The sequence below is a fragment of the Phoenix dactylifera genome, chromosome 5 (assembly GCF_051530095.1).
Source record: "Phoenix dactylifera cultivar Ajwa chromosome 5, Ajwa_hap1_PhDact_Kaust_v1.1, whole genome shotgun sequence".
NCBI classification, from domain to species: Eukaryota; Viridiplantae; Streptophyta; class Magnoliopsida; order Arecales; family Arecaceae; genus Phoenix; species Phoenix dactylifera.
The window spans coordinates 34,975,844-34,995,787 of NC_143194.1; the positions used below are offsets into that span (position 1 = coordinate 34,975,844).

Below are 19,944 nucleotides of genomic sequence, written 5' to 3' on the forward strand. Positions count from 1 at the left end.
ATCGATCAAAAACTAAAGAGAAGACGAAGGCAAAACTCCTTCATACATGCATTGCGAGAACCGCAGCCTACGTTCAGCCTCTGCTTCTAAGACGTTCCTCTGCCTCTTGTAATATCCAAAGTGGAGTCCATTTATTCAATACCTTTTCTCCTCTCTGTTCCTTACTGACGGACCCTTTGTTTCAATCTGAACTTTTTCTGTACCTTAATTCGTGGAAAGAAAAAAAATGCAGCCATGGTTCTGCTGCTTGACAAATAGTGAGCTTACTCAGATGTCTAGGAAGGAAGATGAGGAGCTTGGGGAAGCAAAATCAAGTAGAAAAGAGTAATTAGGTTGATTGTGTAGAAAAAGATTTTAAAATCATTTGCCCGTCAAAAAATTCATAAATAAATTAGTCATTATTTTGTTACACCGCGACTATAATTTTGAACCTGCCATGATATAAATAAGAGTTTTTTGTATGAATATCCTTCTAAATATCGAATTTTGTATGTATATCCTCGTCAAATACTTGTTTTGTTATTCTATTCTTTTTTTATCTTTATTTTTGCATATGTACTCACATTATCTAACGCCGTTATGAGACGATCGTGATGGAGGACAAACAAAGTAATTTCAAAATTTTATTTTATTTTTAATTAAAATAGATATGTTTTTTATTAATGATGTTAGAAAAAACATTATATTAGGAACATTTGTGAAAAACAAAGGTACGAAAATAAATATTATTTTAAAAGGGTATTTATGTAAATTTAAATTTTTAGAATGGTATTTATGCAAAAAAAAATTATAACTAGTTTCAACGTGTTGGTTGAATCAACATAATCAGGTCAACAAAACTTAGTCGCTCTTTGACCCGCTGTGGGATGACCAGTTTGACCAGTAAACAAGACGAGCGATCCAGATGGGCCGGCTGAGGGCACACAGAAGCCCAAGTGTCCCTACACGCATCACACTGATTCCAGCAATTTGGAACCTGACGTGGTGACATTTGGCACATATCAGGTGGGGTCCACGACCTTCAACTAGTTTTTGATATAAACTTAATGAATTGAAGTTGAAATTCTGTATATAGGATCTAATTTCGTACTAAATCGGACTTGAATCTAGCTATGCTCGAATTCAAAAACCTTTTAATTCCAAAAACATTATATATATATATATATATATATATATATATATATATATATATATATATATATATATATATATATATATATATATATATATATATATATATATAGCAAGTCTTCATAGAGTCCTACGCACTACAAGTATACGGGTAGCCATCACGATTTATGATTCATTGAATTGATAGAAATCCAACTCATGACAACATCAACATTAATGTGGGTTACCATGAATGGAATTAGAAATATCATCTAGATTTTATTGAATAGATCTTTTTATGCACTACCCGATCATTTTAAGCATCCAATTATGTAGACATTATCCACCGCAATGCCCATTTCATCTAAAAAACTGATTAAAATGATGATGCAGTTATTTTAATGGTTTTCTTACAACTTTTAAACAAATACGCCATGCTAGATGCATTTTAGTTTCTCATGTTGGATAAAATCAAGGATTCATTTTTGTTTCCACCCCATTTATATGTTATTTTTCATGCAGCCAAGTTGTTTTGCTCGGGGAATGCAGAATATATTTTTTCTTCTCATGAGAATGATTGGGAAAAAAAAAAGGTCAAAGCAAACAAATAAAGATACTATATACAAATTTGTGTTCCGTAATATTTTTTTATTAACTTCTTCTGTCTGGGCAAAATTCTTGTGTAGAAACATGTTTGCATTCGGTCCAAGGGCGAGGAATAGAAAGGTGGTGGAAAGTAGGGTGAAGAGGTAAAAAGAAACACAAGTTTTTTTTGCCAAAAAGACCAAGGGCTTGTTTAGTTCTGGAAAAAATATTAAAATATTTTTTTTTGAAAAAGTTGATATTTCAGTTTATAATGTTGGGAAAAATAATTTTTGTATGTTTGGCTAACTGCAAAAAAGTGGCACATTCCATAATGATTTATATTTAGTTGAGATCTACTTTTTTTGAAAAAAATATATAAAATGTCTGTTATACCTTTAATAATGAGAAACATCTTACCTATTTTATCTAAAGCTTAACATAATTTTTGAAAAAAATTACCTCTTTTTTAGCTAGTGAGAAAGTGAATTTTCTATATCCCACGTGAATTTTTATTTTTTATAAAATATGAAAATATTTTTTTAATGAGAAAGCTATTCTCTCTCTCTCTCTCTCCTCTGTAAACTTTAACCACATGTGAAGTATTTTTTTTATTTTTCGTTGGCCACACTTTTTTCTTCTCCTTTCTGTAAACCAAACGAGTCCTAAAGGAAGAAATGGATGCTAGATCATCCTTTCACCGGAGCCATCTCATTTTTCTTGGGGTAAGTGTTTTTTCTTTAAATTTAATTATGTTTTGAGTTTATTAACTCATTCATTAATTTTCCGGTGCAAGCATATAATTTGATCACATTGAAATATCAAGGCCATGAGAACGAAGTCTTCCACTGACATGGCGAGGTATGTGGTTTAATGGTCACTTTTAATTCAATCTATTATTCCATTGTGCATTCTCTTGCTTTTTTGATTTCGAGATTGGTTGATGTGTTGTCTGGTTTGAGTGATGTTTTCAGAACTGTGGATCTGTGGCTTGATTGTGATTAATTGATGAACTTTTGAACAAAACGTTTTTTTTTTTTTGAATGGAAATGGAGGAAGCAAGAAATTTCCCCTAATTTTTAAGAGCAGGACTCTCCTGGCATAAATAGGAATAAAAATTAATCGATGTTTAAATCAGGTTTCAGCCTCGAGTCTTGTTGTAGGACTTAAAGGTCAGCTCATCTGATTTAGTTTGCAGCAAGTTAATTTTTCTGGATATATATGATCAGAAATAAGTGTGAAGTATGAGTTTGTTCATATCGACAATAGAGTAGCCGAACGGGTATAAATATTGATGAAGTTTCAGTAGCCCCTGAAGTGCTGCCTGGTGAAAAAAATCAGAATATAAATTATGATCACCCTGAAGGAACAAATTCAACATATGTAGAAAGTTCACTGTTTCAATGTTGCACTTCATTTTTCACTCCCCCCAAAAAAAGCTGCACTTAGTTTTTAATCCAAAGAAGTTTGTTTCCTATATGATAGGAGCCCTGTCCCCAAATGAGTAACTATAACAGAATGATGGAACAGAGTTCTCTGATTCATAAGAAAACTCTAACTATAAAGATATACAGATGCATTTCTTGTCCTACTCTAAAGAAAAGCTTTCTATTAATGTGTCAATTTTCCTCTTTGGCTTATAATCTGTGCCTGAAACAGCAATGACTTGTTTAAATACCCAACTCACTTGAAAACAACCCTTTGGGTGGAGAATTTTCTACGTATGAATTGTCCCGATCCATCACCAGAGTTTAACGGTTAGACATCGGGCACACTTTATTACTGATCGACCGGACTCACTCCTTGCTTAGAATTCGCTGCATGGAATTCTTTCTATTTATATAGATTAACCGATCTAATTATCGGTTTTCCTTGCGGGCTTGCCTCTTGCTTTGCTTGCTCCAAATACTGGTCCTTTTTTTTTATCTCTGGCACATTAGCTTTCAACTGAATACTAGGTTTTATAGGTCCTCAGCATTTGTTGATAAGTCTATCCTTGTATATGGTTAGAATCATTCAAATATTTCTTCAAGGAAAGTAGAACATATGATGATGCAGGACAACTGCAGGAAGAATAGGGAAGGGGGAAGAAGAGGAGGGGGAAGAAGAAGAAGAGGAGAAGAGGAGGGGGAAGAAGAAGACAAAGAGGCTAATTTTCATTCATCATTCATCAAATCCTAAACATGAGCATGGACCCATGTATATAGGGTCACAAAATAACAAATAAGCCCCTACAAATAAACAATCCCGAAAAGGCCCTAAAATGACAATATGTAAATAAACTCAATCAATATAAAATAAACCCAACTAAAATAAATCAATTCAAAGTAAAATCGGGCTGGCTGAATCAGCTGGGACCCGCTGAGTTGGCTGGATCCTATAGCGACTGGCTGACCTGGCACTAGTGTCTGCACCATATATCACGAAATGCTATTCCTTATATGGTGTACAAGGACAGCCAAACACCTTAAAAAGTAGTTCTTCGTATCAAAGCTTGCCTTCTCACTCTTTGCCTAGACTTGTTCCAGTTCATTGACTTAGAGTTACTCTCTGGCTTCATAAGCTTAATTTCTGCAACTGGGTCATCTCGGCTTTAAGACATTGAATAGTTCAAAACCAATTCCCACTTACTTAGGTTTGCTATCAGCTTGAGAACCCCTAAAAACTTGAAGGATTAGACTTTGCTTGGGTCTGGATATATCTTCTGTTCTATTCTAAGATATAAACTTGATTCATGTGTTGCCTTTTTTCTTGTTATTTGATTTTTTTTCCTGGTTTTTTAAATACAAGTGATGTTGTGTTTCTTTGCAGTCTCTCCATGGCATGCGTAGGTTTCAATGACCTATAGTGAATACTCCAAGGCCAACACCCCTTTCTTTGCTGCTGCATATCGTTATTCGATTGAGGCCTCCCGAATCCCCTCCCCTTTCTTTTATTCATGGATCCTCATTTAAAAATTGAAATTATTCCCCTAGCGCTAAGTTTTGGGCAAAGTAGAAATTCAACCCCTAAATCCTCAGGCAACTTAGCTACTGCTTTGAGTATGTTCTCATGCATTCAATCTCCTTGGTTCCGTTGTGAACCTCCTCCCTTATCACATCATGTAGGTCCTTTATTGCTATCATTAGACGGGCCAATCTTAGTTAGAGACGTGCTGTTTATTGAATACATGTAATTTGAAATTTTTGTCCAACAGTTCCAGTTTACTTGGAAGTCAAAAAAGTATATTTTAATAAAATTTTGGTGTCTATATATATATTTTTTATATACAAATGTAACAACTTAGGACTTTATCTAAAATGGCTAGCCGTAAGATATAATTTAGATTCGTTGATGCTATATAAGTACCCAAGATATATCTAGCGAATAATCAATGTGGGACTAAACACACGCCTACACAAGTCCTCACATATTTTTTCTGTTTAAATCCTGACATCCTCATCAGTCTAAGAGTTTAAATTCATTTAAATCTAATCACAAACATCACGATCAGTCCGTGGTCAGCTCCAATAGATCCGTGCTACAGTGTCCTCTAGTCCGTATAGGTTATAAGCTAAGTCCGCTTTGATACTATTTGTAACAACTCAAGAGCTCACTCAAAATTGCTAGCCAGAATGTATTATTTAGGTTTTTTGATCGTATATAAGTACTCAAGATTTATCCAGTGAATAACTGATGTGGGATTAAACACATGGCTGCATGAGTCTCACAACAAATACTTCTTAGTGCCTATGATGGATTTTGGAAGCATAATTCTCATGTAGTATGATTAGTAGGATCCTAGCAATGCAATATCCTATATGTTGTTACCGTGTCTAATGTCATACTAGCCTCCTTCGTGTCACCTTGAATTCGTTAACACTTTCTCAAGACATTCTGCATCAGGTCAGCTTGCATTAACTGATAGCAAAGGCCACTGATATATCAAATTCAGCCAACAGAAGAAATACATGTTGTATTTTCCTCTGTGGATGGTAGCATACTGAAAACAAAGTCATTTTTTTCCATTTCGAGGAAGTATTTTTGACACTATCAAGGCACATTGATCTTCTGAGTATTCTGTTGACAAATATGGGAAAAACTGCATCACTTGAATCCACAAAAAAACTACGTTTGCTTGCTATCAAGGTTTCCTTGAGAACTCTTGTGAACCTTCTGCATCGAAGGAAATACCCTGGAGTAGTGGAGCTTTAGAAAATCAAAAAGATTAATGGAATTTTTGTAGCTAGTTTTGGAATAATATTCCTTTATCTTATACAAGACTCGTCTGCAAACAAAGTGAGCATCAACATGTGTGGATTGTAGCGAGATTCCTTTACTACTAGTTGTGATGAACATGCCATCTTTAGTAATCAAAAGATGTTATATCTTCTATTTTCTTGTAGCACTGTGATACCAGTGGAATTGTTTAGTATTGCATTTGGTTCTGGAAAAGAAAAATAAGAACAGTAAAAGTTGTACCTGTAGGAATAGTAATGACATGAGTTATGCCAATTTTTGTTTGGTTTCACTCTTGAATAGAAAAAGGTACTCCTTTGGAATAACTTTTGAATGTTGACTTCTTGGTCCATTGAAAAAAAGCAGGCACAAAAAGTGCCTTTATGTCAAGGAATAACTTATTAAGGCTCCACTTGGAATAGTTAATGCCAACCATGAGCAAGTTTGACCGGCTATCTCACACATTGATAGATTGAGTTCTAGCTACCTTAACAGTGGATGCAGAGGTGATCATGTGGCATCACTACGTGAATGAATTCATGGCTGAATGACCTTTTATGAAGTATTTTTTTTTGTCTAATAAAATTCTAATTAGTTGCTTGATTTTGATTCTTGAGTGGTTGGAATCTTGCTTGATAAGAGAATTGAAGTTCTGGTGCTAATATATCTCAATGTGTAAAGCGAATCAGAATGTCAAAGAGGCTCTGCAATCTTCCAAGTTTGTATTATATTAATGCTCAAGGGAGTTAACAGTTTTTGAATTCATATCGGAAATAGTTATGGATTGTTTATCAGAATCAAACAATGATGAACGAGAAAAAAAAAAAAGAAGAGGAAAAATCACACATTGTTTATGTAGATTATTTTGCACTGAATTTTTATATCTGTTCCTTTATTTCAAGCAATCTTAGTTCATGAAGAGTATAATAATTGGTTTTGGGACTCAATGAGACTTTATTTTTTTAATGATTTATTTTCAAGAAATATAACTTAACGAATGACTGAATTTAGGCGGGGTTAATGCATGATCATGCTTCAAGAACCATAAAGGAAGCACAAAACTTGACTTGTGCTTGCTTGTTGTACCCTACACACACATGCACAATTTATGCTGGATTCTAATAATTAAGTTATATAGTGTGTTTTTATTCATGCGAGATTGTAGACGGACTTAACTACTTGGTCGAAGAGTATCAAAATAAGTCTATATAGATCAAAACAATGGTGCCCAAGTTGGTGCGCTAATGCTAGATCTAGGGCACATTGCAACAAAGTTTTCATTCTCTTTTATGTAGGAACAAATATTTTTTAGTATTAAAAATTATATACATATACAAATAAATATACAACCTTAGGCATCTAGAAACAAAATGTCTCTTAGGCCATGAGGGAAAAAAAGTTGTTCTGCTCGACATATACAAGATGTTGGGTGTAAACCAGCGAGATGCTTGCTAATGTGGTATGGTGGGAGTAAGGCTACAAAAGAAACTATTTTTTTTTTATAAACTAATCAAACCTTTTCTAAAAAGAAATCCAGTTGAAGAAAATAATCAAGTTTAGGTCCAAAAACAATAATAAATAGAGTTAAATTTGGACATGACCATATCCACACTACTAGTGAGAGAAATAAAGTATGGTAATTTTTGCACATCATTGTCATGTCTTCCTAATAATTTTCATGTGTTCGGGAGAAGGCTAACAATTTTATGTGTCAAGTTATAAAAAATAAGCCTTTTCGGTAGGTGTATTATTCTACATTTTCTCAAAAGGACATTCATTCATTTCTTTCTTCCCCGTCTTTTAGTAAGAGTAAGTTGACTTTCTAAAAATAGATGTTCGAACCGACTAACGCAAAACTAACAGCAATTCCGTACAATCTTATGTATTATTAATACATTGATAAGTTGACGTGGTCATTTCTAATGCTGGATTCTTGGTAGGCCTTCTCTTTCTGGGGAATGGGGAAAGGAAGAATGTTCTATTCGTTCCTTCAGCAATAAGGAGAGGAATTCCACCATTTCTCCAACTTGAATCTCGTTCAATCCATAAACACATGCAATCCCATCTCTAACTGAGACCACTGGAGGCAACTTTCGTGTAGACCAAATCTCTATCGCGATTGATTCCGTCCTATTGTTGGCAGTTTCCTAACACCCCCTACTCCTAAGCAGTAAACTCATCTTGCATTTCTTTGCGAACAACAGAGATAAAAAAAGCTTATTTAAATATGTATCTCAAAAGTATACTTAATAAGAGCTTTTGCTATGGTACTCCAAAGGGTATTTTTGTTCTTTTTATCATTGCTCTATTTCTAGCTGTTCGATTCTATGTGGATGACTTAAATTTATCCACTAGTAACTAGCTGTAGCTGGTTACATGTATGGCTGGTATGGTAAATGATGTGGGGTCGGAACCCCGACACCAGCCCACACACCGGCCGAGCAGGGAAAGTATCTGCGTCCCTCGCGAGGTATTGTCCGCTCTGGGATTGCCGCTTCGGGTCTGCGGGAGGTCGCCCAGGGCCGGAGCCCAATGACAGTCCCAATGACAGTCCCGAGCCCTGACGGCGCGGGGGTCCGCGGAGGTTGCCCCCTACCCTCACGGTTTTGTCCTATAAAAGGTGCCTCGTGAGGAAAGGTTTTAGGCCTCCTCATTATAAGGCACAGACCTTTCCGCTGATTAGCCGATGTGGGACTAAACTGGGAACCCCATCCCACAACACAACCCCCTCAGTGGGAAGGTCTGTGCGTGGCCGGGTCCCTTCCTCTAGCGCCATCTGATGTGGGGTCGGAACCCCGACACCAGCCCACACACCGGCCGAGCAGGGAAAGCATCTGCGTCCCTCGCGAGGTATTGTTCGCTCTGGGATTGCCGCTTCGGGTCTGCGGGAGGTCGCCCAGGGCCGGAGCCCAATGACAGTCCCGAGCCCTGACGGCGCGGGGGTCCGCGGAGGTTGCCCCCTACCCTCACGGTTTTGTCCTATAAAAGGCGCCTCGTGAGGAAAGGTTTTAGGCCTCCTCATTATAAGGCACAGACCTTTCCGCTGATTAGCCGATGTGGGACTAAACTGGGAACCCCATCCCACAATACAGCCCCCTCAGTGGGAAGGTCTGTGCGTGGCCGGGTCCCTTCCTCTAGCGCCATCTGATGTGGGGTCGGAACCCCGACACCAGCCCACACACCGGCCGAGCAGGGAAAGCATCTGCGTCCCTCGCGAGGTATTGTCCGCTCTGGGATTGCCGCTTCGGGTCTGCGGGAGGTCGCCCAGGGCCGGAGCCCAATGACAGTCCCAATGACAGTCCCGAGCCCTGACGGCGCGGGGGTCCGCGGAGGTTGCCCCCTACCCTCACGGTTTTGTCCTATAAAAGGCGCCTCGTGAGGAAAGGTTTTAGGCCTCCTCATTATAAGGCACAGACCTTTCCGCTGATTAGCCGATGTGGGACTAAACTGGGAACCCCATCCCACAATACAGCCCCCTCAGTGGGAAGGTCTGTGCGTGGCCGGGTCCCTTCCTCTAGCGCCATCTGATGTGGGGTCGGAACCCCGACACCAGCCCACACACCGGCCGAGCAGGGAAAGCATCTGCGTCCCTCGCGAGGTATTGTCCGCTCTGGGATTGCCGCTTCGGGTCTGCGGGAGGTCGCCCAGGGCCGGAGCCCAATGACAGTCCCAATGACAGTCCCGAGCCCTGACGGCGGGGGTCCGCGGAGGTTGCCCCCTACCCTCACGGTTTTGTCCTATAAAAGGCGCCTCGTGAGGAAAGGTTTTAGGCCTCCTCATTATAAGGCACAGACCTTTCCGCTGATTAGCTGATGTGGGACTAAACTGGAAACCCCATCCCACAACAGTAAATATTTCAAACTTTACGGTTATTTTAGTATTAAAATGAATGGTAGGTCTGGTAGTTATTTCAAACGTCAGAGACTGTTTTCCAACTCCCTTCTCCCTCAGTCCCGATGGCTATTTTGGTATTTGGGAGAGAGAGGGAGAGAGAGAGTGGTGATAGCACCACGACAACGTTGGACTCGATGCCTTGATTAGGAGGAAGTGACAACGGTCTCGTTAACGGCGGAGGCGGCTAGGTCATCATCGGGTAGAGGAGGAGGAAAAGGGAGGACTCGGTGCAATTGCCGACAGAATACGTTCATGAAATGAGAAGCCAAGATAATTATTAAGCACAATAGCAAAATCCTTTTGGGCTTGTTTGATTTACGGAAAACATTTTTTTTTAAAAATATAATTTTTAAAAAATAAATTTTCAGAAAGAGAATGCCTAAAAAAGTACTTTTGGAATGTTTGATTGACCATGAGAAAGTGATAAATTTCTAAAGTGCTTATGTTTGGTTGGCCATCCACTTTTCTGAAAAAGTTATGTATAATTCCTATTATGCCCTTAATAAAAATTAGGTTTTTAATGCCTCTTTATGCTTCTTTAATGTTGAAGAGTGTTTTTGAAAAAAAATAAAAATAAAGTGATTCCCGCCTAATGGGAAAATAACTTTCCCATGTTTCTCATGAAAAGACTTTTCCATGAAAATACAACTTTCTCGTCTCTCTCCTTTGAAAACTCCAACCAAACAAGAGGTATCTCATACTTTTTTGTTGACCATACTTTCTTCCTTTCTTTTTCCGCGAACCAAACGAGCACTTAATAAGATGATGGAAATCCAGAAGAAAGGCCATGTTTAGAGGGTTTGAGTTTGGACCTCGTTGAATTCAACTAGACCAACTCATTCGGACGCACCCTAGTGTGGAGGCTTCTGAAGCCTTGACTCGTCCACCCTTCAATGATCAAAGTAGTTGACCAAAATAAAAAGATTCGCGGGCAATGCGCGCAATACAGTGCGCAAAGATCACGTGCAGTCATCAGCGTTCAGACTAGTCCACCGATACGAGTGACAACCGTATGATTTCGCATAGCCGCCACGTGTACGATCGTATGCGCTCCGGTATACCATCACTCCAGCACGAATAAATACTTACCCTATCCCCCACCTCAACGCGTCATCCCCGTCGCCTGCGTAGCTTTCCCCTGTCGATGAACTCCAAAGCGCCCTCTCCCTTCCCGCTTCGCCAAAAAATCTCCTCTCTTCCTTTCGAAACCCTAGCCCTCGATCTATCCTCCCCCAAATCTATCTCAATCGAAGCCGGAATTCTCCCCATTTCCCATTTCCCTTGACCTCCGGTCTCCGATCGCCGATCCCGCCACCCCATCCGTGCCGCGCCGTTTCGAGATTCCTCTCGCTGGGCGCTTCTCTTTGAGGCAATCGAGCTAGGGTTTCGAGGAACCGGTGTGGAATCTAGGGTTTTGAGGGGATGGGATTGGATGGGTGAAGGATGCCGGAGCTCCGCAGCGGAGTACGCAGGGGCCGGGCACAGCCGAATCCGATAGTCCAGGCCGAGAAACCGGCAGCCGGCAGAAGGAGGAGGGCGGCGAGGAACAAGCAGCAGGCGGCGGGGGATGAGAACGTGGTGACGAGGTCTGCCGAGCGGAAGGAGGAGATCAGGTTTCTCGAGGGCGGAGGGGAGATCGGGGAGGATAACAAGGAAGGGGTTGGGGAGAGGAGGATGGATGAGTTTGACAGTGGTGCCAGGAGCGCCGATAAGCTCCCTGGTGGGGAGGATGAGGGGAGCACCGCGCCGGTTCCAGAAAAGGTAACCGTTTCTTGTTTGAACGGAAAATTTCTTTTTGATTTCTAGCAATGATTTTCGGGGATCTGGAAGAAAAGTTGCGGGGGGGTGTTTGGTTCCCATGAAAATGCTAGCCTTTCCATTTCAAAAGAAAGAAAAGATTGTATTTTGTTTCATCTTGTGGTTCATTTCGCAATTGTATTTCGTTTCATCTTGTTGTTTATTTCTCTATGACCGAAGATTCTTTTTTCAATTCATGAGGAAAGAAATTGATTTGTTTTTCTGCTTTTTGTGCAGTTTTTCCCTTCAATCTGGTTTTCACTTGTTTGATTTTGGATTCTTGGTATCAACAAAATTTGTTCTTCGAATTGTGGCATCCATCAGACTCGAAACTATTTGAACCGAATGAATACCGTTAACATGACGACAAGACCTCATTTAAAATTTTGGTTGGCATTTATGAATTTTAGTCCATCAAGATCTATGTCTTCCGTCATGGTGAACTTCGAAAATTCCTTAAACTGCTTCTGTCTTATAGTCTTCTACTGGAATTATTTTCGGGTTCTGCTTGATGCCCCATTTAAAGTCTCCTCCTTTCACAAATTCAGCTCTTGTCTTGTTTTGTGCCCATGTACCGTCTATTTTTGCTGAAGAACATGTGATTTAGAATGATGTATAGAATTACTTTTTTAGATTCTTTAATTATTCAGAATTTGATAAGAACTTCTAACTTCTGCTAAAGTTATAATGTATAATCTGATAATTGCACAAAGATTATGTACCCTTTCTGGACACTTGACTCCTCAGTTCCATTGCATGTTCTATCTTTGAATTGCTCATTACATGTACTGAAACTTTTGTATCATAGCTTGATATATTTCCTTTTGATGTGTGACTCTTTTCTATTTTCCCTCTTCATTCTATAATCATCGATTCTGGTAATTTTTCTGGAGAAGTGAAGAAATAGTCTAGAATCGAATAGGATATAGATAACTGGTCGGATAATACTTTTATTAAAATTTTATTAAATAATAGATAAGATTATCTGTTTGTGGAGTGCTTCTACTAAAATTTTATTGGATTATTGATAAATTATTCTATGGATTGAAGATTTTTTTTACTAAAAAATGAAGGAATAATATTGCCGATGCAATGTCTTACTGAGTTTATTATATGAGCGAAGTTAAGGCGAGCATTTAATAGTGGTGGGGCTTATGAGAAAAGATACTAGATTAATGCAAATAAGGCCTAGTAAAGGCATGGATTATAAGGAAAATTTGAGGAGGGATCCAATAGGCGAGAAGGAAGGGGGGCAAGAGGTGTCTATGGCAATCCTATCTAGAGACGTGACAAGTGTTCCAAGTACTTAGGTGTTGTCCAATGCTTAGGAATTTATCTTCCAAATGACATGGGTTCATTTGTGTATAATAATGATGGCATAAAAAAGTAGTTCAATATTTGTTGGCATTTAAAAGGTCGTTATTGAGGGCAAGCCTTAGCACAACGGTAAGATTGCTCCATGATGATCTGGAGGTCACGGGTTCGAAACATAGAACTGCCTTCGCATGCAGAGGTAAGGTTGCATACTTTTGACTTTCTTTAGATCCTGTAATGCGGGAACCTTGTCCATTGGGCTGCCTTTTTTATTCTAAAATGTTGGTTACAATGTGTGGTCAGTCAAGAGGCCATACAAGGCATATGCGGTATTAGGCTGAATATGTGAATTGGGGCTTGTCCCAGTGGTTATACATGTTTTCTTAGCAACTAGATATTCGAGTTCGATTCTTAGACGGTGCATCCTTGAAATCTAGACTTGGGTAATTATAGTCTGGTTGGGTCTTCCTGTTTCTCTTTAAAAAAATAAAAGATAAGTGAAACATTTAAATACAGCAAAAGAAATGATAACAACGGTAACATTTTTTGGATAAATAATAGCAATATTAATAGCAATACAACCAAAAATTAGTGCTTGTTAAATGGTACCTAAAACCTAATAGGCTAATAGTAATAGTTATAGCATAACTAACATGTCAGTATTATTAATACCAATATCTGGCCCGCTCAAAATTGAACGCCAACCTAAGCATCAGCTTGAACATGCTCCATTTGCATGGGACGACATAAAAGTGGGATGTATATACAGATTCACAATGCTAAGTGGACTACCTTTTTGGGTCATATGCGGTATGTTTGCATGTAGACAATGCAGTGCAGCCAAGCAGTTGCATCTGCATATGTGGCTAAATGCATCAGCATATGTTCCTGAATGCACCACATTTCAAGGAGAATGAATTTTATTGCATTTTTTACCTTTCATTTATGTAATTCTGAAGTGGGCTTCAAGGTTTGTTTTTAAGTAGGACTAGTGTGCAAGAGTCTTACTTTAGGTATATGCTGGGTTGGATAATTCAATAAGTTATCAGGATTTATTAAAAAAAACTCGGTTGTTTTAAGTATCTCTCTCTATATATTTGGGATCCTGTATGTTGCATTTCATGAAAGATCTTGGCTGTTCATGTAGAGATTGGTTTTTTGGTTTTAATGAATTCTAGTTTACTTGTAAATCATGTCACATAAAAGCTATAAAGGGCCTTATGGCTGGCTATTAGATGTTCTGGGAACTATTTGAATGAATGAAAGTTATCGGTTGGTCATGTTCGGCCCTTCCTATCCTTTTTCTCTCCCCCTTCTTGATCACCCATATCCACTCTTATTATTTCTGATCTTTACTAATGTTATCTATCTTTTCACTCTTCTAAACTGTACTTTTCATCTTATTTCATAGCTAAATATCTGTTATGAGATTATCACGGACAACCACCAAATGGTATGTTAATTTAGAAACTTATTCTTAGGATTTATATATCCTCAAAAGGCCAAAACATAATTTTTTTATTGGCCTTTATAACTTTTAATATTAGTTAAATGCATCTTTCCTTTCCTTGTTTTACTAGTAAGATGATTTCTTCCCCTAAATCCTATTCCCTTCCTCATGTCCAGCTATGCCTTCACAAGCCATCGTCGAGTACTTCTGCATCACCTACAATCTGTAAAAGGAAGGAACAAAAAACACAAATATCTTAAAATATGCTGATGACTAGTTAATAGCACTTTTATTTGAAAAACATTATATTTGTGCCATAATAACATTAAAGAAAAAGAAAATAGGTGTTTCATTTCACTTGAAAGGTCTAGACTCACTTGAAAGGTCTAGACGCATTAGAGTAATATTATTTAGTAGTAACATCATTACAAATTCGTGTGTCACTAATTGGAATAAGGTGTTCTTTGATAAGACATTCCCAAAAAAGTGTGCTTCTAGCTGACATAAGCAGGAAACTCTAGCTTTTTAGTGTCATTGATTGTTGCGCAATGTCATATTCAGATGTGTAGAAGTGCTATTGCACTCCATAATTCTCAATTAAGGAAGATAAGTAACGTATATTCCTGATTAATTAGGTTATATGAGAGACAGGCTTATGAGAATAGAATCTTTTCTAGAGCTCAGTTATATTTGGAAAGAGAGCTAAGATGAATGCCCATTAATTAGGACCTTCATGATAGAATTGAAAAGTTTGTTAGTTATTATGAGGGTATGCAGTTTCTAAAGGTGGCTCCCAAGCGTCTATAGATGAGAAAGATGGACATCTAAGATAGTAGGGCAATTGGTTTAAGATAATTACCAAAGAAACTAATAGCAAATTCAAAAGAAAAATGACAGACCTAGAGTTACAACTCACTGCTGACATGTATATACACATGCACACTCTCTTCACTAAAAGAACATTTGAGGTAATAATGAGCATACAATGGGGAAAGTATTAAATACCTTCAAGAGTGGCCTTTCAGATTTGATGAATGGAATAAAGGGTTTCATGACCCCCAAGCCCCCCTCTCTGTCCCACCACCACCACCACCACCACCACCACCACCACAGCAAACTGGAGAACAGGGGGGCCAAATCAAGCATGAAGAAATAGAAGTGCGCATGTAATGTACTAGCACGAATTGCAGTTCTTGCATGTTGAACTCATACCAGAAAGGAGCAAATCTACTTGGAAACAAACAAATCTATGGATTTATGGATTTGGTAGTGGAAGTTGGCTACTGGACCAGCATGGCATACAAATCATATCCGACCATTAGAGAAGGGAAATTATATTGGAAGATCTAGTGAGTGCATTGAAGGCTTGAAGCCCTTCAGATTTTGTAGAAAATTGGCCATTTTCAAGCAGTTGTCTGGGGTTGATTCATTCTGTTGCTGGTTTGGTGAAGCATTCTTGCAATGACGTGGCATGAAGAGAGGGATGGACTCTTCATACTTGTTCATGGGGATGGAGTTTATATGGATTACTATTCTCTGTACCTCTTATAGAAGGCCCAAAAAGAACTTTGGTGCCATATAAGAATACAATAAGTGTTTGAAAAGTAGCAACAAATGTAAAGTTGCACCGAGCAAAGACTTGAAGTAACCTTTTACGTTACTTAAGTTACATGACCATTCTGGTTATTCTACTTTGCTTCAGAATGTGTCCCTTTTATCCAATAACAGAATGTTGGTTCCCATAAATGAAATAATATCACTTGAATGGTATGTAAAAACCTAACGAGCTTTCAATTGCGGCAATCATAAAATGCTTTCTGAAACACTCACTTTGCTCATGCATGTACTTTTCCATCTCTTCACAGGTCCAGATTGGCAATTCACCAACGTATAGAATTGAAAGGAAGCTTGGGAAAGGAGGCTTTGGACAAGTATATGTTGGTCGCCGTATTTCTGTGACCAATGCAAATGATCGGACTACCGGTCCTAATGCTGTAGAGGTATGCATCTCTTCTTTCTGGTTATTTTGTATCTGGAATATAATTGCTTTCCTTTTTGTTACTAAAGTCCACCATGTGACATGCACCTTTCTGTTCATGCGACTTAGGTGGCATTAAAATTTGAGCACCGGAGCAGCAAAGGATGTAACCATGGACCCCCTTATGAATGGCAGGTCTACAAGTAGGTGACCTTATTCTCTTTATACTATTTATTACTATTTTCCCATAGTTTTCTGTATGCTTCTAACTTCTATCTAGAAATCTTAAGTTAGCGTCGCATTTCTTCTTTATGATTCACATTAACTTGCATCTGTGCAGCACTCTTGGTGGCATTCATGGTGTGCCCCAAGTCCATTACAAAGGCCGCCAAGGTGACTATTATGTCATGGTAATGGAAAACCTTCTCTACAAATTTACCATCTCCATTTATATGCTAGTATTCACATTATTATTTTTCCCCACATCATTTTTGATATGCTTAAAATATGATACCATAATGTACAGGTCATGGATATGCTGGGTCCAAGTCTATGGGATGTTTGGAATAATAATTCTCATACGTGAGTATTCAAATTGCTATTGGTCATTGCACTTAATCTTTTTCATTTTCACTTATATAACTTGACTGGTTTGTCCTTTTGTTTCTGAGTCATACAGAATGTCTATTGAAATGGTTGCATGTATTGCTATTGAAGCAATCTCCATATTGGAGAAGATGCATTCTAAAGGGTGGGTCTTTTTCGCCTTTGGGTCATAAGCTCCGATTATTTCTGTATTTTCTTGGAATTCTGTTGTCTTCTCGCATCATATAATTAGATACTGCTATTTTTTCTTTATGGTATTAATATATAACTTTGAGCCCCTATTTTTGACAGTTACGTGCATGGAGATGTGAAGCCTGAGAATTTTTTACTTGGCCCTCCTGGAACTCCTGATGAGAAGAAACTTTTTCTTGTTGATCTTGGATTAGGTAATTTTTTGGCATTATATAACATTGTCGTCTGTCAAATTATTGTCGACATGGAGATTTCGTATATCCAAGTATTATGTATCACTTAGGATGTCACGCTTTCAACTGTTTCATTTTCAGCCACTAGGTGGAAGGAGACTGCTACGGGTCAGCATGTTGAGTATGACCAAAGGCCAGATGTTTTCAGGTATATAATGAAATTAATTATTGATTTTTGTATAGCTGTGGTCTTCAATAAAATGAAAATTCACGGTTGTAGTGCCTTTTGTTGTTATCCTGTTGACCATGTCCTCGTATCTTAATCCTGCATCTCAATATTGCAGGGGAACAGTGCGCTATGCTAGTGTGCATGCTCACCTTGGAAGAACTGGGAGCAGGAGAGATGATTTAGAATCCCTTGCTTACACCCTCATTTTTCTCCTCCGTGGTCGTCTACCTTGGCAGGGATACCAGGTATAGCTGTTTGAAACAATATCGAAGTGCTACGACTCTTTCCTGCTCATCTCATGTATTTTCTTTCCCCGCTGTTTGTAGGGTGAGAATAAGGGCTTCCTCGTTTGCAAGAAAAAGATGGCTACTTCTCCAGAGTCTTTGTGTTGCTTTTGCCCACAACCATTTAAGCAGTTTGTTGAGTATGTTGTCAACTTAAAGTTTGATGAAGAACCTAATTATGCAAAGTGCATCTCCCTTTTTGATGGCATAGTAGGTCCAAATCCAGATATTAGGCCGATCAACACAGATGGTGCTCAGAAGGTACATTGATGTTCTTTCTTCCCTACTCTTTTCCATTAAAGTAACTTTCTGCTTCTAACTCATTCCATTGCCTATCTAACCTCTAGTTATATGTTATGAAGCTTATATACCAGGTTGGTCAAAAGAGAGGCCGGCTGATGATCGAAGATGAGGATGAAGAGCAACCAAAGAAGAAGGTCCGAATGGGGATGCCTGCAACACAATGGATTAGTGTCTACAATGCCAGGCGTCCTATGAAGCAAAGGTTGGGCCTCAACAATGCATTGTGCTTGGCAAAAATTGTAAAAATAAAGAATAATGGCTCAGTTCTCTTTGATGTTGCAGGTATCACTACAATGTTGCAGATGCAAGACTCGCACAACATATTGAGAAAGGAAATGAAGATGGATTATTCATTAGCTCGGTCGCTTCTTGCACAAATCTCTGGGCCCTGATTATGGATGCTGGCACTGGTTATACTGCTCAAGTTTATGAACTCTCACCATGTTTTCTTCACAAAGTGAGTACCCAGGCATTCTTGCTTGTCATGCTATATCATCTGAGATAATGTCATTCACATCATGCACAAACTGGGATGTATTTTTCTGCTAATATATTATTGTTATGCCTGGTGGTTTTGTGTAAAGGAATGGATAATGGAACAATGGGAGAAAAATTATTACATTAGTGCATTGGCAGGGGCAAATAACGGAAGTTCTTTGGTTGTGATGTCAAAAGGTAATTTCCTTAACGTCTTATTATTTTGAAGTTTGGAAATGTTAAGCAATTGTGCTCATAGCTCATAAGCTCTCATGGTTTCTTCTCCAGGTACACAATATGCACAGCAGTCCTACAAAGTTAGCGATTCATTTCCATTTAAGTGGATAAACAAAAAATGGAAGGAGGGATTCTATGTAACTGCCATGGCCACTGCAGGTACCAGATGGGCGGTTGTCATGTCCCGAAATGCTGGTTTTTCAGATCAGGTCAACTTTTCCCCTCTGTCTATTTGTATTTTGGTAATGGGGTTACTGCAGGAAGCTATATTTTGATGTTGTGTTGCCGATTTCCTATCCTGTTCCCCAGGTTGTGGAGCTTGATTTCTTATACCCCAGCGAAGGTATTCATCGGAGGTGGGATGGTGGTTATCGTATAACAGCAACTGCTGCAACATGGGACCAGGCGGCTTTTGTTCTGAGTGTACCCAGACGGAAGCCTGCAGATGAAACACAAGAGACTCTCAGAACCTCAGCCTTTCCTAGTCAACATGTGAAGGTAGGTGCATTTAATCTTTTTTGTTCGATGTCTGAAATCAAGTCTTTTGGCTTTGTTATCGACAAATCTATTTACTTGCAGGAAAAATGGGCAAAAAACCTCTATATTGCATCCATATGCTATGGCAGAACGGTATCATGAAGTTCCATTTTCTAGCCATGACAATCGAGAATTCGCTCACTCGTGCAACAACAATCTCATACATTTTCCTGTCCTGGAGATGAGTGCCTTTGGGCTAGAGAATTTTGATGTGCAAGCTTTTCTTAATTGTAACCCATCTGACATGTCAGCTACAACTTAAAGGTGGTGCAGTATCACTAGGAAATTCTGGAGATGTGCTTGCATGAGCTATTCAAAAATGGATTGCAAGCATATTTATTTAATGTTATGTTTGTATAGTGAATTAACGTGACTGGTGACAAATGTATGATCTTAAATTCTTAATGCTTTAGAAAGTTATGCCAATTTGATATGGCCTGCATTTTATCAATGGCACTGGTACAATTTCTTTTTTCTTTTTGCATTTATTGGTAGTGCACAAGGTTTATTTTGGCTATTTATTCAATTACTGGCTGAATTGAGGCAAGTCTTGACAATTTTAT

At 38.6% G+C, this 19,944-nt stretch overlaps 1 protein-coding gene across 2 annotated transcripts; it reads left to right on the forward strand.

Annotated features, from left to right (window-relative positions):
- Window positions 1–10,708: 10,708 nt before the first annotated feature.
- LOC103708420 (casein kinase 1-like protein HD16) lies at window positions 10,709–19,832 on the forward strand. 2 transcript variants are annotated; one of them, XM_039129328.3, is made up of 16 exons: window positions 10,709–11,565; window positions 16,231–16,365; window positions 16,473–16,546; window positions 16,684–16,753; window positions 16,870–16,925; window positions 17,023–17,094; window positions 17,241–17,335; window positions 17,456–17,522; window positions 17,659–17,788; window positions 17,870–18,088; window positions 18,190–18,332; window positions 18,413–18,587; window positions 18,715–18,805; window positions 18,896–19,053; window positions 19,154–19,342; window positions 19,424–19,832. In XM_039129328.3, exons 1-16 carry the CDS (start codon window positions 11,248–11,250, stop codon window positions 19,481–19,483), a joined length of 2,052 nt encoding a protein of 683 aa, XP_038985256.2. In that variant the 5' UTR covers window positions 10,709–11,247; the 3' UTR covers window positions 19,484–19,832. The 2 variants fall into 2 exon arrangements, with proteins under 2 accessions (XP_038985256.2, XP_038985257.2); XM_039129329.3 differs by having other exon boundaries at window positions 10,885–11,565; window positions 18,202–18,332.
- The last annotated feature ends 112 nt before the right edge of the window (window positions 19,833–19,944 follow it).

What these genes read in the sequence shown, in the direction of transcription:
- LOC103708420 (XM_039129328.3), top strand. Translation starts at nt 11,248, where the DNA reads ATGCCGGAGCTCCGCAGCGGAGTACGCAGGGGCCGGGCACAGCCGAAT. An exon ending in TACCTTGGCAGGGATACCAG is followed by an intron (nt 17,789 to 17,869) that starts GTATAGCTGTTT and finishes CGCTGTTTGTAG; the next exon opens with GGTGAGAATAAGGGCTTCCT. An exon ending in TTTGGTTGTGATGTCAAAAG is followed by an intron (nt 18,806 to 18,895) that starts GTAATTTCCTTA and finishes TTTCTTCTCCAG; the next exon opens with GTACACAATATGCACAGCAG.